This window comes from Candoia aspera, chromosome 2 (genome assembly GCF_035149785.1).
Source record: "Candoia aspera isolate rCanAsp1 chromosome 2, rCanAsp1.hap2, whole genome shotgun sequence".
In the NCBI taxonomy this organism is placed as follows: Eukaryota; Metazoa; Chordata; class Lepidosauria; order Squamata; family Boidae; genus Candoia; species Candoia aspera.
The window spans coordinates 53,119,635-53,145,664 of record NC_086154.1 but is presented as its reverse complement, the minus strand read 5'-3'; the positions used below and the strand labels follow the sequence as shown (position 1 = coordinate 53,145,664).

The following is a 26,030-nucleotide window of genomic DNA, read 5'->3' as shown; positions in this document are numbered from 1 at the left end:
GGAAGTCTCGATAAAGGAATACAAGACGGTAGAACTGCTCGCTTTTGTCGATTTCAGGTCAATCTCTTCCGGGTTATCTTGCTTTCAAGATACGTTTCCGGTTGGGCGTCAGGATTCGGGGTAGCATCGTGTTCTGCGGAGGTTGCCACCATGGTGAGTGGGTGGGAGGCGAGGTTCATGCTGGATCCCGGGATCCAGCATAGTTTCCCACGTACTTATTCTTCATGGATCTTTTGGTTTTCCGCCTGGTTTTTATACGGCCGTGGATAGGCATCCACCTGTGAAGGAATACTCTTCTGGAAGTGCATGGGAGAGGACCGGACAGACGTTACCGTCCTGCAGTACCTCATACATACAATGGGATTAGATTTGGAGGAGATTGATGTGCATAAGAATGAGTCTTAGGGCTTGAAGGAAAACGCAAGACTTGCAATTGAAGATCGCTTATAAAAATCCGTAGTCTTGTGCAGAATTAGCAGCTCTAACATTTGAACTGCCAACATATAGGAGCGCAACAAAATAAATACATGTTTTTTTTAAAAACTAGTCTTGTTACGAGTGTGTAGTTACTAGTGTCCAGCACCATTTTTAATAATAACCCTAGAACTCTTAAAAATTTGGGTATAACTGGATTTTGCATAGCATTTTTACTTCACTATTCTGTGGACCACGCGTGCTTCTTATGCTGCTTTCCTTTTGGAGCCAGGCTGTTATTCCTTTAAAATTGCAGGAAGAAAACTCATTTTGAATTCTGCAGTTTATTACCTATTAACTGTCTTGTTCATAGATTTTAAAGTTCTATCATGACTCTCAGAGTCACAGTTACTTGCTTAGTTTTTCTTGGGGGGCAGGTTGGTTCTCTTTTTAAAAAAACGTTCAGATTTGAGTTCTGTATTCCTAGTTGAAGATTTCTAGTTCTGTGGAGTATTATGTTCTTTTCTGTTGGATGCCTGACCATGCTGTGATTGACTGCTAGAATGGTATCAATCCAGTTGTCCCAGTAGGCCTATAGGGAATGTTTTGAGTTATTTTTTTACTCCCCCGTTTCATAGCAAATATGTGACATTATGAATGGCTGGAACACCAACTTTCACAACTAAATTAATCCTTAGTGATGAACAAACCTATTTCTCAAGAACCACAGATGTGAAATTATAATGGCACCCTTTAGCATTGCACATGTTGGGTGTTCATACTGTATTGATTTAATAGGATTTTATATTTCTTCTTGCATATTTCTCCAAACTTGGTTTTTTTTAATATGCATTTAAAACAAATAACAATTCTCTCCCTTCTTTAAGGCTCGAAATGCAGAAAAGGCCATGTAAGTACAATTTGAATCTTGTTTTTTGTTTACTGAGAAATTGTCAGCCTGTTTTTTTAACAGTTGAACTATCTGCTATAGTTGTTCTATGCCTAAAAGCATTTTAATTATTGAGAAAAATAACCATTATCTGTCTTAGTCTAAATTGCACTTCCCTCTAAATACTAGTGTAGAGAAACAGGTTATCATTCATATGTAGCTTCAATGACCTGTGATTAAGAAAACTTGACTGTGGGTTTTAATGGTTCATAGGCCAATGAATCGGGGTGAGGGGTGGGGGGGTTGCTTTTGATCTCCATTTTTAAAGGGAAAAATAAACTCTTGCAGAATAAAAATACATTTTAAAAGGCAGATTGAATGCTTTTGCTTCAGACTCGAATGGACGTCAGCTGAGTCAGAGAATCTAGTGCAGAACGTAAGTGTGAAAGGATTAGTCCAATGAGATCCTGGCATTCTTTCATTTTCTATATTTATAAGGCTTAATCACCAGGCAAATTCTGTTTTTCTCTGCTCATATACTGGAATGGAAGGATTTATTTGATATTTGTCTGGTGTGTTTATTTAGAATTCTATATTATTTTTTTTTAAGAAACAAGGACATATTTTTTAAAACTTAAAAGAATAGAGTTCTACTATAAAAGTTTTCAGAGTATAATTTTAGTAATTTTTTCTATGTTTAGTAACCAAGCCTGTACAATTTTTCAGAGAATTGGCATGCAAACTGCTTTATAGAAATACATTGATCTGCTTTTTATTTACCCAGTACTAATCTTCTAATGTTTGTAAGTAATTTAAAAAAATAGATGTTGAACTAAACTTTCTTCCTCTTAGGACTGCTTTGGCAAGGTTTCGCCAAGCTCAGCTAGAAGAAGGAAAAGTTAAGGTAACAATATAGTTAAACATATATAAACAACTATACATTTAAACATAGAGGACTAATCACCACTGAGAAGGCAGACATACAAATGGGCTGGTGCTTTTGACAATAACATTAGCAGTTGAGTCTAGAAATATAGACATTAATTTTGGCTGAATTTAATTGCTTTTATCTCATTTCACTCCAAAAAGCTGGGACTAGCAAGTTATTTCTCTGTGTAAATAGCCCTTCAGCTTCTTCACAGTATACAGCAAACCAGGAAGTCTCTGATTAAGCTGTGATAATGATGAGTATGGTTAATATTCTGGCAGTTGGGGCAATGCAAACGATTTGAAGGGGCACTTCACCAAGCGCTTCTCCAAACTTGCTCAGATTATCAGGATGGCCATACCTCTTAAAGCTCATGGTGCTGCTTTTCCATCAGGATTGTTAGTGAAATAATGTGATTTGTGCTGACACTATTTTTGAAACTAGTTATTTGGAGACTTCTTGCTGTATTTGTATGCATGGGGAGAAGGTTTGTATGTGTCCTGGCTTAATAATGTGATGCCTGATCTTCAAACTGGACTCTAAAGCTAATTGCTATATAATGTCCTAATGCATGAGTTTATCTTTTCTTCTAAGCTTTGTTGATGTTAGGTGTATTTTGCATATGTGATTTAAATGAAAACTTCATTGCAGTCATTGATCAAAATTAAGAGGATTAAGAGATGCTTAGAGCTCTGCTGGAGAAAAACAAAGACCGAACCCGACTGAACACAAGCTAGAGCCACTATTAAGGCCTACCTTGTGGCAGTAAGGGTGGCGAAACATCAGTATTTCTCCGCTCGTATTGCATCTGCAGAATGCCGCCCGGAGGCCCTGTTTAAGGTCATACGATCCCTCCTGGGAAAGTGCGGTTCAGTGGCCTATCTTCAGGGCTGTGCTGAGGAGTTTTCTGAGCATCTGCAGGATAAAATCACTCGGATCCACTGTAAGTTGGACTCCAAGCGTGAGGCAGAGTCTGGGGAGATGCCGAGGGAACGGGCTTACCCTGTTATCTGGGAGCAGTTTGATCCTGTTGGGCCCGAGGAAGTGGACAGGACCCTCCGGGCTATAAACGCCACCACCTGTCAACTAGATCCATGTCCCTCCTGGCTGGTGAAGGCAGCCCGGGAGGTGACATGTGGTTGGGTCCAGGCGATGGTTAATGCATCCTTGAGAGAGGGGGTGTTTCCAGCAGCCTTTAAGGAGGGGCTGGTGTACCTCTTCCTCAAAAAGCCATCGCTGGACCCTACTGTTTTGGACAATTTTTGTCCAGTCTCCCACCTCCCCTTTTTGGGGAAGGCGGTTGAGAAGGTGGTGGTGCTGCAGCTCCAGAGGATTCTGGATGAAAGGGATTATCTAGACCCCTTTCAGTCAGATTTCAGGCCCAGATATGGGGCGGAAACGGCATTGGTCACACTTACGGATGATCTTTGGCAGGAGCAGGATGGGGACAGTGGATCCATCCTGGCTCTTCTTGATCTCTCAGCAGTTTTCAATACCATCGACCATGGTATCCTTTTGGTTCGGCTCAGGGAGTTGGGGTGGGCGGCGTAGTTCTGCGCTGGTTCACCTCCTTCCTCCAGGGCCAGTCCCAATCGGTGGTGATAGGGAGCGAGAGATCCGACTCACGGCCCCTCCTTTGTGGGGTGCCACAGGGCTCAGTACTCTCTCCACTCCTTTTTAACATCTACATGAAACCACTGGGTGAGATCGTCCATCATCATGGGACAAGGTATCATCAGTATGCTGATAGGTATCATCAGTATGCTAATGATACTCAATTATATGTACTGTACATCTCCGTCCTGGGCAAAGTAAGTGATGCTGTGACCGTCCTTTTCAGGTGCCTGGAGGCTGTGGGGGTCTGGATGGGGAACAACAGGCTTCAGCTGAACTCTAGTAAGACAGAGTGGCTGTGGGTGGGGGGCTCCTCGGTATCTGGGAATTTAATATCTTTGGTTCTGGATGGGGTTGCACTGCCCCAGACAGACCCGGTGCGGAACTTGGGGGTCCTACTGGACTAATGACTCCTGTTCGAAGAGCAGGGGCAGTCGTGGCCAGGAGGGCCTTTGCACAACTTCATGTTGTGCACCAGTTACGCCCTTTCCTGGATCGAGATGCCCTCTGAACAGTCACTCACGCCCTGGTCATCTCCCATATAGACTACTGTAATGCGCTCTACATGGGGCTACCCTTGAAGGGTATCCGGAAGCTATAGCTGGTCCAAAAGATAGCCGTGCGAGCAATTATTGGTGCCCCTAGTTCGGCACATATTACACCACTGCTTCGCGAGCTGCATTGGGTGCCGGTTTGCTTCTGAGTGCAATTCAAGGTGTTGGTCATTACCTTTAAAGCCCTACATGGCACGGGGCCAGGGTACTGCCTCATCCCCATTACATCCACCCGTCCCACCCAATCATGCAGAGGGGGCATGTTACGGACCCCGTCTGTAAGCGAGTTCTATCTGGCAGGGTCCAGGAAGGGCACCTTCTCTGCAGTGACTCCTGCCCTTTGGAACATTCTTCCCCCAGAGATAAGACAGATTCCATCTCTTGTGGCTCTTTGTAAACATATAAAAACCTGGTTTTGCCACCTCGCTTGGGGTGGGAGAGGAAGTAATCACTCCTGGAGATGGTTAGCACCCTAAATGGCCTCTTAGACATATGTGAGCAATTTTCCAACTAGCATCGTCATCTGGATCGCATAGTATTTATTTTAATACTATATTTGTATTTATACTTTTTATGATATTTTAATGTTTTATCCTGATTGTAAACAGCCCAGAGTCCCCACTTTGGGAGGGAGATGGGCGGTGGCAAAATTTGATAAATACACAAATAAATAAATACATAAAATTCAATCTAATAAATAAAAACTGATACAAAATAAAGCATTCGACAATGTTCATGTCTAAGCAAGGTTGCTTCTGCAGATAGTTGTTCTGTTCTGTGATGGTGACCTGCTCATGGCATATTCATTTTGCTAAGTACATAGCTGTACTTAACTGAAATACTTTGGCCACATAATGAGAAGACAGGACACCCTGGAGAAGATGCTGATGCTAGGGAGAGTGGAGGGCAAAAGGAAGAGGGGCCGACCAAGGGCAAGGTGGATGGATGATATTCTAGAGGTGACAGATTTGTCCCTGGAGGAGCTGGGGGTGTTGATGACCGACAGGAAGCTCTGGCGTGGGCTGGTCCATGAAGTCACGAGGAGTCGGAAGCGACTAAACGAATAAACCACAACAAAAAAACAAGTGCATAGCAAAATTTTGTCACTGAATAGGCAACTTTAGTATTTATGACAAATATAAGGTAGCTTCTATAAAGTTCTTCAGAACAAACTGGATATGCAGGGTTGCTTGTATTTTTATTGTTTTTATTTTATCTCTACATCTGTGGATGTTTTAAGCTTCTTTTATATCGTTTGAACTGATAGTTGAATTGATTGCAGCTGAATAGAAATGAAAATACATAAATAAAATCCTATATACAGTAAATCATGGGACAGATCTGAAATAAGTAACATAGATCCCCCTGACTATAACATGAAATATGAACAATTTTTGATGAACAATGAGAATTATGCACAGGAAATATTTTATCTACTGAGAAAAAAAAATAGAACAGTTTCTGATAATGTAGACTAGTTTCTTGTAGACCAGTCTTTGTTTCAGTAAGTCAAAGTCATGTGCTTTATAGAAATCAAGCTTCTCCTAAATGCTCAACATTCTGACAAATTTTACAAAACAATTAGAGATATTCATATGTTCCCACTTGTTGCCAATATGGGACAGTTGGAATGGAATCTCTAACCTTTCAACTCAATAATTCTCTTAGCAGAAAATCAGCTATTGGACATTTTAATCTGTGCATGAAAGTTAAAATTAAGGATCACATGGCTGTCCATTGAAACAGTATGGTATCATGGGTGGAACTTGATATCATACCATATCACTGGATAGCCATGTGATCCTTAATTTTAACTTTTATGCAACAATGTTTTCTTTCAGTTGGTTTGTAAATTAATATAGCTATTATGTTCGTATCTGAACGATCATGGACATAAGAAAAGTAAATATTGGCTACGTAACTGAACAAAGGTAAATTGTTGGAAAATACATAGCTTGAAGCTAGGATAATGGTAATACATCTGCTTGTTTCAATAGGAACGAAGACCTTTCCTTGCATCAGAATGTAATGAGTTGCCCAAAGCTGAGAAATGGAGGCGACAGGTATTTCTCCTTTGAGATTATGTACCAAGGTCTAAATCTGTAAATTAAGTTTGAATTCATCTTTCTACTTCCTTTTCTTTAGAAACTTAATGAAATACTGTCATGTGGCCTACTTTGATGTACGAAACAGCCATATTGCAGTACATCTGTTGAGATGTAAAAAAGGTGTAAATAAGTGTTTAAAATATCATTCGATCCTAGGGTTTCTCCTCTGTACGCAGATTTGTTGGGGCTCAGAATGAGAAGAGCAAGAGGGAATTTCGCAACTGCAGAAGTTGAAACCCTCTGATGTAATATTACGTATAGCTCCATATTTCAGTGTTCCTAATTTTATGAGATGTACTCATTGCCATGGCCCCCAGCTCACCCCTTGCAAAACTTTACCGAACAGATATTTCAGAGATGGCTTAAAGGCAAGTGATGTCAGAAAGCAATATTATTTTATACACAGGGAAGCTGAACAGAACTTGTGAATTAGAAGAACTTAATTTATGGGAGAGAGTGGTCTTGTGGCCAAAGTACAGTAAAATAACAAACATAGTTTTAGTAACAACAAAAAATATTCAAGTCTGAAGGTGGCATAATATTTTATGAGCAGAGGCTGTTTTGCTTGATGTATTAAAATTACAGGTATTTTCTTTATCAAAGAAAACCAAAATAATAATTAAAAGATGGCTTTGATTCAGAACTGTTTTGTATTCACTGGAAAAAATAGAAAATAAAATTCTCAAAAATCACTATCTACCGCTCTCTGTATTTTATTCTAAGCACTTGCTAATGATTTTCCTCTTCCAGAATTAGAATTTTGGGATGGGGTGGGGAGAACTGGGTGAAAGCTGGGTTCTATTAACATGAAATGGGTTGCATTCTTGGACGAATATATTATATTCAAGTGTCACCTAGCTGTTATTCAGGTACATTAAAAGCAAAGTGGCTAAAAAAATAAGACTAATGTGATATTTAAGGTATTTCTTACATTTATTCTTTCAGCCAATTCTTTTTAGAGATTCAAGAGCAGCAACAAAATTACGGTATAAAAATATAATTTCTGTAGTTATGGCTGGCACTCTAAACTAGGCAGTGTAAATGGGTTGAGGAAATATTTCCTATTAATATAATATTTACAATCACCCCATTTGTGTGTTCTGTAAATGGTTACCAAAATAATTGGACTTCCTTCTATCAACCAAAATGTTACAGACTTTAACAAAGCAGACTAATTGTGTAGATGTTAACCAATGTAAGAGGAGAACTATGGTAGTCTGTGGAGTCTGATTATATTACATCTGATGAAAGCTTATGCCTTTTAATAAAATTTGCTAGTTGGAAAAGGTACTACCAAGCTCTAGGTGTTAACCAAGAATCTTGCCATTCCTAAACACATGACATGGTACAGTGTAAAACAGTATTTACTAACCTTCTGAGGAAAAGAACTAACCATTGCATATTGCCTCTTTTCAAAAAGATTATTGGTGAAATTTCCAAGAAGGTGGCCCAAATTCAAAATGGTAAGTTCCCAATGATGGAGTAACATTAATATTATTCTGCAACTGTAGAATCTAGTTTTCATTAACATTATTTAAATTTGCACATTTTCTTTGCTGATAATTAAGAAGTATGGTGCCAAATTTATGATGGCAAATTGATGCTATTATTCCAAAGCTTCTGTAAAATTTGCTCTTTTACCCCTTTTCTCCCTCCACCCTCCATGGACTAATGCAGTTCTTGTGTTCAGCAAGCCCATTTAAATATTTAAATTGTGATTCATCTGAGTGGATTTGATAAGTTTTCATTTAAAAACATATTAAAACAATTTTAATAATAATTTGAAGGTCATTAAAGTTATCCAGAAGCAAAGAGAAGTGGTTGAAAGGAGTAAAGCAATTTATAAGAGATCTTTTATATTTCCCACAGATTTTCAGGATACAAAAAATATTGTCTCTGTTTAAAAAGGCCGTATGATAAACTATGTTTTATTTTCTTTTTTAAAATAGCTGGTTTAGGTGAATTCAGAATTCGTGACTTGAATGATGAAATTAACAAACTCCTAAGAGAAAAGGGGCACTGGGAGGTCCGTATAAAGGAGCTGGGAGGACCTGATTATGCAGTGAGTATGCAATAATATTTAGACTGATATGCAAGAAAGTGTAAGCAGTATAAATGTATCAGTCCTAAGTTGCTAATAAAAATTTGATAAATAACCATTCAGGTAAGTACATTGATAATTCAAATATATGAGTAGTCTCCAGGCAGTAAACAATTTCTTCGAATAGTTCCCTGTACAATTTGGGCAGATCCTGGTCCAGTGGGTTAAAATCACCTGAAGTTATGTGAAATTTTGTCTACAGAGATAGAAAGAAAAAAAAACTCTTTTATTTATGGCTTATCTCCCTTCTGAAAAACATTTTATAGAGAATTGGCCCTAAAATGCTTGACCATGAAGGAAAAGAAGTCCCAGGAAACAGGGGTTATAAATACTTTGGGGCAGCTAAAGACCTACCAGGCGTTAGAGAGCTTTTTGAAAAAGAGCGTAAGTACTTGTACATTTATTTATTTATTCATTTAATTTCCATTGATTGGACTATTACTGTAATGCTAATAAATGTAAATGTTTGTGTGTTTCAATTGAGGTTCTTTTGTTATAAAATGTTTTTTTCCTTTTTTTTTTTAATCTTGTGAAGCCATACAGAGCTGTTTTGGAGTTGGCTGGCCTAGAAATTTGATAAATAAATAAGTAAAATAACCTGTCTTTGCATTCCTTGGCCCACCAAATAATGTTAAGTGTGATCGCAATAGCTTATCTACTCCAAAACACAGAATCAGTAATGTCATCTTTTATTCTTACTCTTTTCGCATGCACAATATAAATACATGAATTCCATAATAAGGAATTAATTGGTATGTTTCTGGACCATTTCAAAATTATCACAACCATATATGTTGAATGTTATCTTCATTCTGCATTTAAAAATGGGAATGTGTCTATGAAATAGCATGGGTGGTGCAATATCTTGATTTTTTTAAAGTACTTTCAGGTTATAATAAAATGGTAGGGACATTTGGAATCTCTGTAATGATAGCACAAAGCAGCTGCTGCTTTCAAATCATCTGAAAGAAGAAAGTTTGATTAGATCTTGAGAAGAGGTTGAAGTAAAAATAAACAGCATAAGTACTCTGTCCAAGAATTCCTTATTTAATAGCTTGATTACAACTGCTGGTAACCATTTAATTGAACCTGTGACCTTTATGCTTCCATTTTATTTTTTGAGAATAATTTAATTTATTCCATCAGCCCTTCCTCCTCCAAGGAAAACACGAGCTGAACTCATGAAAGCTATTGATGCAGAATATTATGGCTACAGAGATGAAGATGATGGTGTCCTGGAACCACTGGAACAGGAGCATGAAAAAAAAGGTATTACAGGAAATAACTCTTGGCTTCCTGAAGTGCCATTTATGGGAAGCACCATGAATACTGCGTGTAATTCAAAGCAATCTTATTTACTTTAACAGTAGCATTTCTTCTCAATTTTAGTAGCCAGAAATAGCTTGTCTTTGTTATATTGTTTATATTAAATATTCCAGTTGTTCTTGAATATAAGCTCATAGCTGTGTTCTGTGAGAGTCACTCTTCACCTTGCTCCACAGGTGCTCCAGACATATCTTCTGTCACTTAACACCTAGAGGACCCTAGTAGCAACAAAAAGTGAGAGGTCACTTGGGAGCCATTGTATCAAGAGCCTTGGCTGCTTCCCTGTTCCAGACATTGATCAGATTCCCAACAGAATTGCCTACCAAATTGTTGTCTTTTCTATTGCCAGCTGCCAAATCACTTTCTAAAAAAATTATAAACACTAAGAATTTAACCTCAAAACTCTGCATGAAAGTATGTGCTTTACCACCATGTCCCATTCCAAAAAGTAAGGTACTACTAGAATCTGTTGAAGCTCTTTAGATAATTAAGAAATCAGACTGTTCATGTACTTGGTATAATCATGCTACCCACTTTTATTACCTTGTACTGGCATCTTGAGGTATGACTTGCATTAGCCTGAAGCTACAGGTGGTGATAATCTGCAACTTCTATGTATCTTTAGCAAGATACCAAAGCACAAGTTAGTTCCTAACTCCCTTCTATAAATGGAATACTCCATCCCACAAATAAACTGGGCTCCCAACTCTAGTAGTTGAAAAATCCCCAGAACATTCAGGAGTTCATTAGTTTCCAGTGAGTGAAATTTCTTAATGGAACTTTCTACTTCTAGTTTTTCATGGTAATGATTTATCTGTGAGAGCGTTCTGTCAACTCCTAAACAAACATTTATCTTGGTCAAAAATTAGATTGAGAGTACACTCTCCAAAACACTCTGGAAACCATTAAATCCTGAGCTGCTCCTGTTGATAAGATATCAACATAGAAGTCCCTTAACACAATAAATTTAGAAGGAGTCACTCTAACCACAGATTAAAGGTTACTTCAGAAATACAAGAAAGTGTTGGACAGTAGCTAGTGTACACCAGCAGAATGTCTTGATGGTTTATCTCAGGTGCATATATCTAACTTTTCAAAGAGGATTCTTCAGTAGAGGTATAAATTCCTAAAAAATTGCTACTACTTCATCTTTTCATTCATTGGATCATGCACACTGCTGCATTTTGAAAAGAACTGTTTTTAAGTAAACTAAAAATGTCTTCTCACTCAACTGGGAGTGAGCCAGATCAGCTTATTCATTCAGGATTAATTTGTGAGTTGAGAGGTTCTTACTAAATTCTGTACTGGATTGGGCAGTAGCATTTTATGACCAAATGGACCTGTCTTAAATAAGTAGGAAGCTCTTGGTCTTCCTGAAGTAAGGAGCCAAGTCACTAACCCACAGAAAACTGATTAAGGCCTAAGGCAAACAAATAGTCCTGGGCTAATACTGCTGATTTCTCCATGCAAGACCAGCCTTGTATTCACTGTTCTTTTCTTTGTTACTGGGATCCAAGCAAACAAATTGTTTCTTCATTTCACAAATAGTGTTCCAAGGGTCTAACATTCTTATCATACCTGAAGGTGCAACTCCCCTAATACAACCCACAGTGTGGTGGTTGAGGTGTTTGATTAAGAGTGGGGAAACTCAGGTGTAGTCCACCCTCAGCCATGTTGTTCACTGGGTGACTTTGGGTCTGTCACTCTCTCTTAGTCCAACCTACGTCTTTTTGTTGTGGGGAAAAATAGGACTAATGAAAGGCGACATTTAAATCTATTTTTTAAAAAATAACCTCTTGTATCAAACATCTTCAGTACCATGGCTGATATGCAAGATTGGAAGAGCTTTAATGACTCTTATTTTCCAGTCTAATGTCTATACTGTATAGTCTTTTTCTGTGAAGCAGTCAGATGTGAGTACTAATTGTTTTTGTTCTTGCTATTTAATGCATTTCAGTAAATACTGCTGCCATTTATTGGTGAGCTTAGCTAAATCTGCTTTCATGGTAATTAACTCCAGAATATGGATCTTCATTTATCACATGGATACAGAGGAAATTAATTCATGTGTTTTAGAAATGAATGGCCCTAAATAAAACTAGATGAACTGAAATAAGGAAGGAAGTAACTAAATTGCCTCTGTTAATTTTGTTAAAGTTCTGTAAGTAAATGTGCCTGATCTCCCAGTAGAATTTACTTCTTGTCAGCACAGTGCTTTGCTTTGTTGCTTTTGCATTTAGAATCCTGTTGTGTTTTTTTTTAAGGTTTGTTGTTTATTCGTTTAGTTGCTTCCGGCTCTTCGTGACTTCATGGACCAGCCCACGCCAGAGCTTCCTGTCGGTCGTCAACACACCCAGCTCCCCCAGGGACAAATCCATCACCTCTAGAATACCATCCATCCATCTTGCCCTTGATCGGACCCTCTTCCTTTTGCCTTCCACTCTCCCTAGCATCAACATCTTCTCCAGGCTGTCCTGTCTTCTCATTATGTGGCCAAAGTATTTCACTTTTGCCTTTAATATCATTCCTCAGGTGAGCAGTCTGGCTTTATTTCCTGGAGGATGGACTGGTTTGATCTTGCAGTCCAAGGCACTCTCAGAATTTTCCTCCAACACAACAGTTCCAAAGCATCGATCTTCCTTCTCTCAGCCTTCTTTATGGTCCAGCTCTCGCAGCCATATGTTACTACTGGGAACACCATTGCTTTAACTATGCGGGCCTTTGTTGTCAGGGTGATGTCTCTGCTCTTAACTATTTTATCGAGATTTGTCATTGCTCTTCTCCCAAGGATTAAGCGTCTTCTGATTTCCTGACTGCAGTCAGCATCCACAGTAATCTTCGCACCTCGAAATACAAAGTCTTTCACTGCTTCTACATTTTCTCCCTCTATTTGCCAGTTATCAATCAAGCTGGTTGCCATAATCTTGGTTTTTTTGAGGTTTAGCTGCAGGCCAGCTTTTGCACTTTCTTCTTTCACCTTCATCATAAGGCTCCTCAGTTCCTCTTCACTTTTCAGCCATCAAAGTGGTATCATCTGCATATCTGAGATTGTTAATGTTTCTTCCAGCGATTTTAACTCCAGCCTTGGATTCCTCAAGCCCAGCATGTCACATGATGTGTTCTGCGTACAAGTTCAATAGGTAGGGTGAGAGTATACAGCCCTGCCATACTCCTTTCCCAATCTTAAACCAGTCCGTTGTTCCGTGGTCTGTTCTTACTGTTGCTACTTGGTGGTTATACAGATTCTTCAGGAGGCAGACAAGATGACTTGGTATCCCCATACCACTAAGAACTTGCCACAATTTGTTATGGTCCACACAGTCAAAGGCTTTAGAATAGTCAATAAAACAGAAATAGATGTTTTTCTGAAACTCCCTGGCTTTTTCCATTATCCAGCAGATATTGGCAATTTGGTCCCTAGTTCCTCTGCCTTTTCTAAACCCAGCTTGTACATCTGGCAATTCTTGCTCCATTAATTGCTGAAGTCTACCTTGCAGGATCTTGAGCATTACCTTACTGGCATGTGAAATGAGTGCCACTGTTCGATAGTTTGAACATTCTTTAGTGTTTCCCTTTTTTGGTATGGGGATATAAGTTGATTTTTTCCAATCTGATGGCCATTCTTGTGTTTTCCAAATTTGCTGGCATATAGTGTGCATTACCTTGACAGCATCATCTTGCAAGATTTTGAACAGTTCAGCTGGGATGCCGTCGTCTCCTGCTGCCTTGTTATTAGCAATGCTTCTTAAGGCCCACTCAACCTCACTCTTCAGGATGTCTGGCTCTAGCTCACTGACCACATTGTCAAAGCTATCCCCGATATTGTTATCCTTCCTATACAGGTCTTCTGTATATTCTTGCCACCTTTTCTTGATCTCTTCTTCTTCTGTTAGGTCCTTGCCATCTTTGTTTTTGATCATACCCATTTTTGCCTGGAATTTGCCTCCAATGTTTCTAATTTTCTGGAAGAGGTCTCTTGTCCTTCCTATTCTATTGTCTTCTTCCACTTCCACGCATTGCTTGTTTAAAAATAATTCCTTATCTCTTCTGGCTAGCCTCTGGAATTTTGCATTTAATTGGGCATATCTCCCCCTATCACTGTTGCCTTTTGCTTTCCTTCTTTCTTGGGCTACTTCTAGTGTCTCAGCAGACAGCCATTTTGCCTTCTTGGTTTTCTCTTTCTTTGGGATGTATTTTGTTGCCACCTCCTGAACAATGTTGCTGACTTCTGTCCAGAGTTCTTCCGGGACCCTATCTACTAAGTCCAGTCCCTTAAATCGATTCTTCACCTCCACTGCATATTCCTTAGGAATATTAGTGAGCTCATATCTAGCTGATCTGTGGGTCTTCCCTAATCTCTTGAGTCTGATCCTAAATTGTGCAAGAAGAAGTTCGTGATCTGAACTACAGTCAGCTCCAGGTCTTGTTTTTACCGACTGTATAGATGACTGCCACCTTTGGCTGCAAAGGATGTAGTCAATCTGATTTCGGTGTTGTCCATCTGGTGAAGTCCATGTATAAAGCCATCTCTTAGGTTGTTGGATTTTTTAAGGTATACATAAATAATAGGGTGATAAGATAAAATAAAGTATTGTGGAGTTGGAAAGGACCATTTAGATAATAGACAACCCCCTGCCCAGTGTAGGAATCCAGATTAAAGCATCTCCAGTAAATACAGGATCTACATAGACCACTTGAACACCTCAAGTGAAAGGGAGCTTGCTTCTCTCTTGGTAGTAATTCCACTTTCAAACTGCTTTTACTGTTTTGACTTTTTTCTGTAACATTCAGCCCAAAACTACATTCCTATATCCTAAATCCATAATTCTTTATTCTGACCTTTGGAATGATAAGAAAGCAGGTCTTGCTCGTACCCAGTCTTCTTTTGTCGAAGCTAAATGTTATCAATTCCTTTCATACGACATAGTTTCTGGTTCCTTGTTGTCTTCCAGTGTAATGCTTCATAGTGTGGGGCCTAGAACTAGAGCCCATACATTCAGTTTGCAATCAACTATTCTTCCAAGATTCTTTTCACACCTACGCAAATACCTCTGTATGTCTATTCTTCAGTGAAGAAATTGGCATTTGTCTTTGATAAATTTCATTGAATTTCTGTCAGTCCATTTCTTTAAACCTATCAAGATTGTTTTGAAGTAGAAGGCCAAGGACTGAACTTTGTGACACTCTACTCAATATCTCACTATAGTTTGATGAAGAAACATTGGAAAGCACTGAGTACAGCTTTCACTCCAGCTATGTATAGTATTTCATGCCATCCAGCCCACGTATAACTAGCTTACTAATTAGGATGTTATAGGATACTTTGTCAAATGTTTTGCTGAAATCAAGAAACTACATCTGTGGCCTTCACACAGTTTGCCAAGGAGGTTACCTGATCAGAACATGAGATAAGGCTAATCTGGCAAGACTTGTTTATGACAAATCCAAGGTGACCTCTTTTCAAGCTTTGTACTGGTCAGTCTCTTTACAATTTACACAAGAGTCTTCATAGGTACTGGTGTCAGACTGACTGACATGTAATTCCCTACATCTCCCCCCACCCACCTTTTTTTGCTTTTTAAAAATAGGGGCATTTGCTGTCTTCTAGCTGCCTGATAGCCAGACATTAGCAATTAGCAGTAATATTTAAAGGTAATACAAAAAGATTCAACCTGACATTACGCCTCAGTGTCATTGAATCCAGCACCTTTTGCTAGAATCAAGAGCAAAAGGGTGCTAGCATCTGTCTCCAGTTCCTTAAAGCAGCGGCACCTTTTCCTGGGCCCACATTGCTGCCCTTCTTATCCGCTACATGATCTTAGGCAATGACACATTTGGCTTAAGGAATTGGAAAATGGTGCTACATTCATGTCCCCACATGCTCCAAATAACCTTTTTGCCTTCAAATCTAAAATGCTTATGCCTACATAGACATTCCTCCTCTAATTCTAACTAACATGCATTGTACTATATCATCGAGTTCATTACTTTGGATTTCTAAGCAGACATGGATATTTTTAATATTCAGTGCAACTCCTCCATTTCGGTTCTTACTCTTCCTTTTGGAAAAAATTGGTACATAATGCCTATGATTGTATCCTTCAACTGTTACTCTACTGGGTCTCTTTTATACCTGCTAAATCATTTTTGCCTGCCTTTACTAAGAGTTCTTGTTCATCTTGTATATTATGTTCTTTCTGATTTTTCATTGAGTGGTTTAATAGGCCCCATTACAGCAACTGCCCTGACTCTACAAGTCTTTAAATCATCTCTGAAAACTTGTCCCCGCCCCCCACCCCCCAAATTCTGGCAATAGGCAATGGTGTGTCCATCTGGTATATGTTTTGGCATGAGTATGTTATGGTTAGGTTTATTATCACATTTACTTTTTGTTCATTATAGGCGTTTGTTTTTAATGTGTATGCCACCCAGAGTCTGTGTCGAATTGAGTGGCCATATAAGTCTAAATTATAAATTACAAAGAAAATTATAAGTAAACACCTCCCCTTCCTTTTACAGCATATAAGTGTCTTTTTCTCCAACCACCACAGTATTTAGCTTTTTTCTTGTATAAGTTCTGAGTTGGATAACTTAGTTGCTTATCTTTTAGGGATAAATATATCAAATGGAGATCTGATAATTAAATAAAAATATTTTATTTTAAAAATGGCAACACATTGGCTCTTTTGATTCAAAATCAGGCAATTACATATAATACATTTTGAAAATTTATCTTTGATCAGACAAATCTGAATTCAAATGCGTACTGAGCTGCCGTGTGGTATCAACAGGTTATTAAGCTGCTATTCCCTCAGCAGAAAAGATTCTTAACGTCCTTTGCCACTCATGCCCACCCTTGAATCTGCTGCAGAGATAGAAGGAATGAATTAATTTAAGTGTAGTGTACTTGTGTATAATTGAGATTATTTGCTTAAAACGGATGGAATCCATTTTGGGTTTTACCTTGCATGGATTTTTAGAGGCAGTCTGTGTTGTTGAAGTGGATACTGCCCTCAGTTCTTTCAACAATTGTAATATTTCCCCAAATGTACCTTTAAGAGTACTTTCCTACATGCCCTTTTTAGGAAGCAGTCATAATTGTGCAAGTAAAAACTTCTGAATCTAATTGTGGATATTCTGATTATAATTCTTTGAATCTGAAGAATGTGGATTCCATCACTTGGAAAGCTACTTCTTACTATTTTAAAGATAATGAAAATGTAACGCTGAGTAGTTGCTGTATCCAATCCTGGTAGTCTGCTGTTTTTCATACAACTTTCGAATGCGGCTTTTTCGCTTTCCCAGTTATTGCAGAAGCAGTGGAAAGGTGGAAAGTGGAGAGAGAGGCATGTCTTGCAAGAGGTGACAAGGAAGAGGAGGAGGAGGAAGAAAACATCTATGCAGTAAATGATGAGGTATTATATCTGTTTCCAGCATTATACTGTATAGTGTGTATATATAGTATGCTATATAGTATACTGACAACAAAGGTCCGCATAGTCAAAGCAATGGTGTTCCCGTAGTAACATAGGGCTGCGAGAGCTGGACCATAAGGAAGGCTGAGAGAAGGAAGATCGATGCTTTGGAACTGTGATGTTGGAGGAAAATTCTGGGAGTGCCTTGGACTGCAAGAATATCAGACCAGTCCATCCTCCAGGAAATTAAGCCAGACTGCTCACTTGAGGGAATGATATGAAAGGCCAAACTGAAATACTTTGGCCACATAATGAGAAGACAGGACACCCTGGAGAAGATGCTGATGCTAGGGAGAATGGAGGGCAAAAGGAAGAGGGGCCGACCAAGGGCAAGGTGGATGGATGATATTCTAGAGGTGACGGACTCCTCCCTGGGGGAGCCGGGGGTGTTGAGGACCGACAGGAAGCTCCGGTGTGGGCTGGTCCATGAAGTCACGAAGAGTCGGAAGCAACTAAATGAATAAACAGCAATATAGTATACTATATCATGAGTGAGAAAAATATTAATAGTAAAATGCAGAGTTACATATTCACATATTTGATGGGCCTGCATATTTCAGTGTTGTCTTATACATCATGAATATAATTAATTCTAATTTCTGGCTGGACTCTGGCTGAAGCGCAATCAGGAGAGCAAGTTGAATATTTTCTTTTGGTTTTCCCCCAAAACTGATTTTTCTTCTAGGAATGGCTTCCATTCTCTCCAGCCCATTGGATAAAAAACAATCATTTTTTTTGCAAGGCTAAGTTTTAATGATGTGCTAAGCAAACTTGGAATTCAACATTTTCTCAATGCTTTGCAGTCTGATGAAGAAAATGGAACGAAAAAAGATGGTGAGGATAGTCAGCAGAAGTTTATTGCTCATGTTCCAGTACCATCGCAACAGGAGGTAAGAACTTGCACATGCAGGACATACAGGAAGCTTAACTTTGAAAGAAGTAGATTTGTGCGCTAGTTGCAGCAAAAATAATTAGCACATTTCAAAGTGAACAGATTTGCTGCGGAATATACTTTCATAGGCTATTACTGTTGACAGTTGGGAGTTCATGTATGCTTGGAAATAAAAATCACTGAAAGAGTTTAAACTCTTCATTAGGAGTTTAATTCATTATAGGTAAAGTGCTGGTAGCATTGAGAAAAGATTCAGGGATAAGAAATAACTGCTACGCTGCTATGCTCTATTTTATCTGTGAGCTCATGTTGTTGAAGAACTAAAGAACTAAACTTTGTTTCTGTAGAATGCTTGCATCGCAGGAGAGAATCAATTTACACTTAGTTGTACATCAAATCAGTGTAGCATTTCAGGAATAAGCCATGACATGATATACTTTGTCCTCCCTGTTATTGAGCAATTTATCCTCGATATAACCTAAGACAAATCTTATTAGGGACTCTTTCAAAACCATTCTGAGAATCTCAGGAAGTTTCTTCCAATATGCCTTATTCTACATACAGGTAGTCCTCGTTTAGCAACTGCCCCATTTAGTGACCATTCACAGTTACAACAGTGATGAAAAAGTAATTTTGCAACCAGTCCTTGCATTTACAACCTTTGAGGTCTGTAAAGCAAAGGAAGGCTGAAGTAAGATGGTGACATTGTGATGTTTCACTTAGTGACCACTTTGCTTAACAACCGAGTTGCTGGTCCCAATTGTGGTTGCTAAACGAGGATTACTTGTGCTCTGACAGCTGAGGTGAACTGTAAAATGGTTTATTTATAATCTATATGGCTACAGTTGAATAACCTTTACAGAATTACATATATTTATGAAAGACTTAATGTGTACACCTAGTTCATATGATACCATCATTTTTATTCCCAGTTCCAAGTATAATTGAATTTGGGAGTAAAAATAATTTTGCTTTTGCATGTTTTGCTTATTTTATAAGAGTGTGAACATTTCTAAATACAGTAAAAGGCTAAAAAACAGTCAGAGGAACATGCTTGCTCCTAAACTTCTAAATAATGGTGTCACTAATGTTATTTATCTTAGAAGTAGTAGTTAGTAGTGGTACTTTATTACAGTCATTGACCAGAATTCAACAAATTAACAGCAGATGAAACAGAATAAAACAGTATAGGTTACAGCTAGACAATTGATGCAATCAAATTGGGTCTGGTTTACAAATATTACAGCAAAATTTGGCCATGTTCATCAAAACTGAATCATACTGGGTACCAGGCTAGAAACCAGGAAGCTGTGAGTCCTAGTCTTCCATTGGGCATGAAGCCAGCTGGTGGCTTTGGGCCACTCATTCTCTCTTGGCTGTAGGGAGAAGAAACTGGCAAGCCACTTCTGAAAATCTTGCCTAGAAGATTGCAGGGACTAGTCCAGGCAGTCGCCAGGAGTCAAGACCAACTCAAAGGCACAAACAAGCCAAAACAAAAAACAGTTGAACATAGAATAAATCAGAATTGCCTGGGTTCGTTGATAAATAAGGAGTGATAAGGCAGCCCATTGGATCCATATAAAAAAATGCAATATGGTGGGTCAAGGACTACGGATTCAATAAACCCTTTCCCACAAGGGACAACCCTAGTTTATATGGGGTTTGTTTTGCTTTGCATTCTGTCCTCAAGAACTGCCATTGGGAGGACATTAAGGTTAGTGTTCTCTGGAGAGTACACTATATAGTGTAGATGTCTTGCTGGCCTATAGGAAGGGGCCTGGCCGCTGAGGAAAATGTTTCTGGGTGGGGCAGCTTGATATAGTTGGGCTTCCAGATTTCTGGCACAGTGCTCAAATGAAATGAGCGTTTGGTCACAGCGCATCATTAGAAAGGCCTCCCTAGAAAAAACGTAATACTGCAGTTTTTACAGAAGTGTCCTGCCCCATGTTGATTCATAATTGTCTGCAATGAGGAAAGAGCCCAGATCTTCTGAAAGGAACAGTACAGGTAGACCTCACTTACTGACTGCCTCATGCAGTGACCGTTTGAAGTTAACGCTAAAAAAAATAACTTTGTGATCAGTCCTTGCATTTATGACCATTGCAGCATCCCTCAGTCATGGGACTGCCATTCACATACTTCGCAAACGGTGCCCATTTTTGTTTGCAACAAGCAGAGTTAATACTGTATAGTATTGAAGGCAGAAGTAAAATTGTAAGTCATAATCACGTGATTTTTCACTTAGCAAACATGTAGCTTTGCTTAATGACTGAAGGGGAAGTAAGGTCACAAGCCCAATCATGATCACATGATTTTCTGCTTCGTGACCAAGTTGCTGCTCCCATTTGTGGTCGCTAAGTAAGGACTACCTATAATTTCAACCAGAATGCAATAATGCAAGTCCATCTCATCCCCATTGCATCGACCCGTCCTACCCGTTCATGCAGAGAGGGCGTGTTACAGACCCCATCTGTAAGAGAATTCCATCTGGTGGGGTCCAGGAAGTGCACCTTCTCTGCAGTGGTGCCTGTCCTCTGGAACACTCTTCCTCCAGGGATAGGACAGATTCCATCTCTTGCGGTCTTCCGAAAACAATTGAAGATTTGGTTCTGCCACCTCGCTTGGGGTGGGAAGGGAAGTAATAACACCTGGAGATGGTTAGCACCTTAAATGGCCCCTTTAGATACATGTGAATGATATTCCAACTGCTACCATCATCTGGATTTTACACTGTATTTATGTTTATGTCATATTTGTATTTATGTTTATTAGAGTATTTTAATATTTTAATCTTTGTTGTAAACCGCCCAGAGTCCCCCCTTTAAGGGGAGATGGGCAATGGCTAAATTTAATAAATAAATAAATGTGCCCATTTCATCTTTAATCAACTCTGCCTCTCTCCTTAATACTACATGAGGAACACATTGGGCCACTCCAAATATAATCCTTAGAAATCTAGTTTGGACCATTTCCAGCATGGGAAAGAACTGTAAGGTCTCAGCTGAGCACCAAACAATAATTGCAAACTGTATGTACTTTTTAGCTTTAGTCCTGCTATGATATATTGTGCCCCTCTGGTAAAGTAGAAGGATTGTATAGCTGCCACTGCTCCTAAACCTCTAAATAAGTATAGTGGCACCAACACATTTTTTTTATCTTAGATATTTAGAATGGAAAAGTAAGTACCTAGAATTAAAAAACTTCAAAACTATCAGATAAATATCCAGAGAGTTGGATACAGATAAATATCAAAGCTACTGTGTATTCTTCTGCTTTAAGAGCCATTTGTACAATGAGAAAATTCACTTACAATGTTAAACTATAGGTTTAGGCTATTCTAAATTGAGATGATGAAGCACAGATGATGGGCATCTGACATGAAAAGCTGATTTGGCATTATAGGGATAGGTATCAGTGATCTTTGGGCTCACTACTGTAGTAGCAAGGAGGAAATTAGAACCTTTTAAATTTATTCATATAATGCAAACATTAATATGTAACTTACTAATTGGATTTACAAACATATTCAAACATTTTTGTAAGCATGTTTGCAAAGTTCTGCAGTTGAACAATTTATCGATTTTCATTCTGATTTCTGAAAATTTGTGATGTAATTTGCAGGGGTTTTACTAAATAAGGTACCAGATTCTATGGCCATGGTAATTTTTGATCTGGTTAATTCCCCGATGGTGCTGTCATTTTCTTAAACTAGTTTTACTAGAGGATTTCCAATTTGCAATCTTTCAAAGTGAATTTTGCTCACTTACAGATTGAGGAAGCTCTTGTCCGAAGAAAGAAGATGGAACTTCTTCAAAAATATGCTAGTGAAGCTCTTCTGGCTCAAAGTGAAGAGGCTAAAAGACTTCTAGGACTATAGTGATCACCAGTTCTATTTTTATGATCTATCTTAAAGCCACAGATAAGACCCTGGGAGTATCTTCGTTCTACAGAGATAAGTCTTTGCAGATTCTAAAATGAAAGAGAATATCTTTTCCAAAATATATTTTATTACACATATATTTTATTTTCACTCTATCCTAATTCATGAAAGTTTATTCATGTTCAGCTTCCACCTTCAAGCTCTAAATAGCTAACCTGCCTTGAATTTGTCTTTGTCTACCTATTTTCCTCTTTGTTTTTTTTTATTTTACCATAGTAACAACTGTTAAATTAGAAACATTTTGTATGATTCTTCACTTTCAGTAGACTATTAAGTTGCTCTTAGAAGATCTGTTATATTTAATTTAGCTTATCATGTGTAAATTTGTAATGGAATTGGAAGGCTTTTCTAAATCTGCTGAACAGTATTGAATTTTGAGTTTGCAAGAGAAATGAAATGTTCTATATAGTTAATACAGAACTAAGTATTGTGCTACTGGAGTAAATACTCACTTGGCTGGGTTTTTGAAATGCTGAATATTTCAGCAAATATCATTGTAAATACTGTTTATAAAATCCCTCATTTTTTTCAGTAAAACTTTATGCAGATTTAATTGTTCATGGCTTTTGTTAAAAATGCTAAAAGTTCCTCAACTGTGAATTCAGTAATTTATAATTAATATCAACTCTAGGAATATATGAGTATCAACAAGATGATTAACTGAAACAAAAAAACCACACATTCTATATAAAATTGTCTGTGTGTATAAGATATTCAAAAAATTAATTTTGCAGGAAAAGTTGGGTGATTTATGGGTATTTTTATCACAGGCTTTTTACAATGATATCCAAATACATTACCATATAATTAGTCCAAGTCATACATGCAATATGTAGTTTATATAATGTGACCCATTTTTCTACTATCCAACCAACTTAAGTGTGGCCACTAATATCTAGAAACTGTAAGACAGAACAAGAAACATAAAAAGACAATATTTTTCAATATCAGTTAAATCAGTCTTCATATACTATATATAGTATTGTACTGACAATTAAGAATGGAATCTTTAAATAAATTTTATAAAATCATAGCTTAGTATACCAGCTAGATATAACTTGAAGCAAAATTTCAATACTTGGAATTAAGGGAAAAATCGTGTAAGATTGTAGGTTGTATCCAAATGCACCCATTACTGGCAGAGCAGACATAATTGGCAAAGCCAATTCTTTAAACCCTCCCCACCATGGTGAGATTGGTTCCAGAGAGTTGGATACACTACCAGAGGGCTTGAGGAAGAAGGTGGATACTGCAAATCACCAGAATCTTCACAAAACATTATTGTTCAACCTGTTGCATTTCTCTGAAAACGTAGATTTGTAATTTGGGAATGTATCTGAACCTGCATTTTTCTCGCTTTGCTTGGGAGACAGTGATTGCCAAAATGCTCATTTTGAAAACAACAAATGTTATTCTTTCTTACAGAAACCAAACCCGGCCCTAGCATATTCCTCACCACTAGTTAGCTTACTTGGTTCAGCTGAAAGGCTGCCACAGATTTTTCATTCCTGATCATAAAAAAGACCTCCAGAGTACATGCCAGAATACTACATACCTCCAGGCTGATGGGGTGTGGGCAACAGTGTATTGGCTTGCAAAGTAAGCTCCAAATTAGAGGTCCGAGTTTGCACAGAATAGCATGCTTGGGGTAAAACTGGGCTTGGCTGCACTTGTGGCATACTAGCAACAATGTGCCCAAACTGATCATACAGTCCTTAGCAGGGAATGCTGCATGTGGCACAGGTGTGACTAAGGCTGGTAATCTGACCCATACCTTCTCTGTCTGACTAAAAAGTATTGTGTGAGAACCTGGATTGACCAAAGCCCTGTTGGGCAACTGAAGTCAGCATATACAGCCCATGTGATTATAACAGTGGCATATAGAAGAGTGTGGTTTGGAATGTAAAAGGAGTGGATGCTAAAGAGTATAAATTAATGGAAGAAAGAAGAGTAAGTATGTTGTGTGTCTGTGAAACCAAGGGAAAGGGTAAGGATGAAATAGATTTGAGTGAAGGGGCTCTGAACTCTGCCATTGATGGATACATGCAGGGCAGTGAACACGTATTACTTAGATATGAATGACAGATCTAAGAGATATACAGTACCAGTATGAATTCATGTCATCTAGGTTCTTGTGGGGGTATGTATAATAAAAGTAGGAATCTATAGAGTGGTGATAGGATATTACTTTCTGGTGAATGGTGATAATGGGAGAACCAGATAAGAGTTTTGGGGAAAATTGTGCAGTATTCTGAAGAAATGCAATTCAGGAGAAAAAATTTTCTGCTAGTTGACATGAAAGGGTGGATGAGGGTGAGACAAAAAGGTACAGGGGAAAATGGGCCATTTGGAGACCTAACAATGAAAGAAAATGTACATATCTTGATTTTGCAAAGTTGTATGATGAAATGGGTGGAGTTTATGGTTGTTTGCTAAATATGGTAAGAGCAGTACATGTTGGAAGTAAAGTATATGTAAATGATTAAATGAAATGCTTAATGAATGGTTCAACATTGGGCAGGGAGTACGACAAGGATGTGAGATGTTCCCATGCTTGCTGAATGTATTTATATATAAATGTATCAGAGACACTTCTGATGACAGTAGATATGCATTGATTGGGTCCATAAGTGTACTTCGTATGCAGACAATGCCAGGCTGTTGACTGAAAACCTGAATGATTTGTGGCACATATTAGATGTATTGTATGATGCAATGAGGAACATGGATCTCAAAATTAATTAATTCAAGATAGTTAGGTTTGACAGGGAAAATGGAGTAATTGATTACAAGTTGTATATAAATGATAAATCAAAGGAGTGAATTAAATTGTACACCTTGTTTAATAAAGATGGGAAACAGACATTTTAAGATGTGCAAATGCTGACAGAATGTCAGTGAGTACTGTATGGACTGTTGTGAGGACTTGATGTTTTATCTAAAGCAAAAATAGTTACATCTAAGAGCGTTTCTGTTGGCATTGTTATATGGAAGCAAGAGTTGAGCATTACTAGGAAAAACAAAACTAAGCTGAATTCTGTAGGACTGGGGTCCTTTAGAAGCATGTGTGGTAAAGCAAGAAGAGATACAGTCAAGGATGTATGAGTGCTGAAGGAATGTGGATTGAATACAAAAGTGAGTGACCTCTGTACTAAAGAAGTACGCTGAGTTGGTTACATATACATAGAATGAATGAAGATTGAGTCACAAAACAAATGTATGAAGGAAGAATGGATGGACTGGGCAAAAGACTGAGAAAGATGGAGTTGGATGAAGTTGATCAGAACCTCAGAAAGAGAAGGGTAAAGAACAAAACAAACTAAAAATGCTTAGCAAGGACAGCATGTTATCAAGAGGTATAGTAAATGGTATTTATGCAATCTAGATTTAGCTGAATTTCTTTTTCATATTGTATGCTTTCATTTCTTTGGCTTAGTATTTCTCCCTTTTCTGCAGTTTACCAAAAGGAATATGATAGTTGTGTATGCTTGTATAAAAAAGCCAAATTACAGGCCAAATTCCCCCAAATACCAGTGGTGGTGTAATAAGAATCAGCTGCTGTTACTTAATTTCAGATTCTGGAAATGGATTCAATGTTTGTTGGTTGGTTTATTGTGAAAATCCCTCAGATTTGTTTCTCTGGTATAAAAATTGTTCAGCCAAATGGAATTTAAGTTAGGAGCATCATTCTTACTGATAAAAACTTTACTGAAATTTCTACTTTGAGGTAGGTAGTCAAATCCATATATTTACCCTCTTAATAATTGTATTTAATTTCAGTAAAGTAGT

At 38.2% G+C, this 26,030-nt stretch overlaps 1 protein-coding gene across 1 annotated transcript; it reads left to right on the top strand.

Annotated features, from left to right (window-relative positions):
* On the top strand, positions 1 to 22,783 carry ISY1 (ISY1 splicing factor homolog). The gene is made up of 11 exons (XM_063291828.1): positions 1 to 153; positions 1,302 to 1,324; positions 2,156 to 2,207; positions 6,397 to 6,462; positions 7,928 to 7,970; positions 8,457 to 8,569; positions 8,875 to 8,992; positions 9,755 to 9,877; positions 17,240 to 17,349; positions 18,213 to 18,299; positions 22,071 to 22,783. Exons 1-11 carry the CDS (start codon positions 151 to 153, stop codon positions 22,176 to 22,178), a joined length of 846 nt encoding a protein of 281 aa, XP_063147898.1. The 5' UTR covers positions 1 to 150; the 3' UTR covers positions 22,179 to 22,783.
* The last annotated feature ends 3,247 nt before the right edge of the window (positions 22,784 to 26,030 follow it).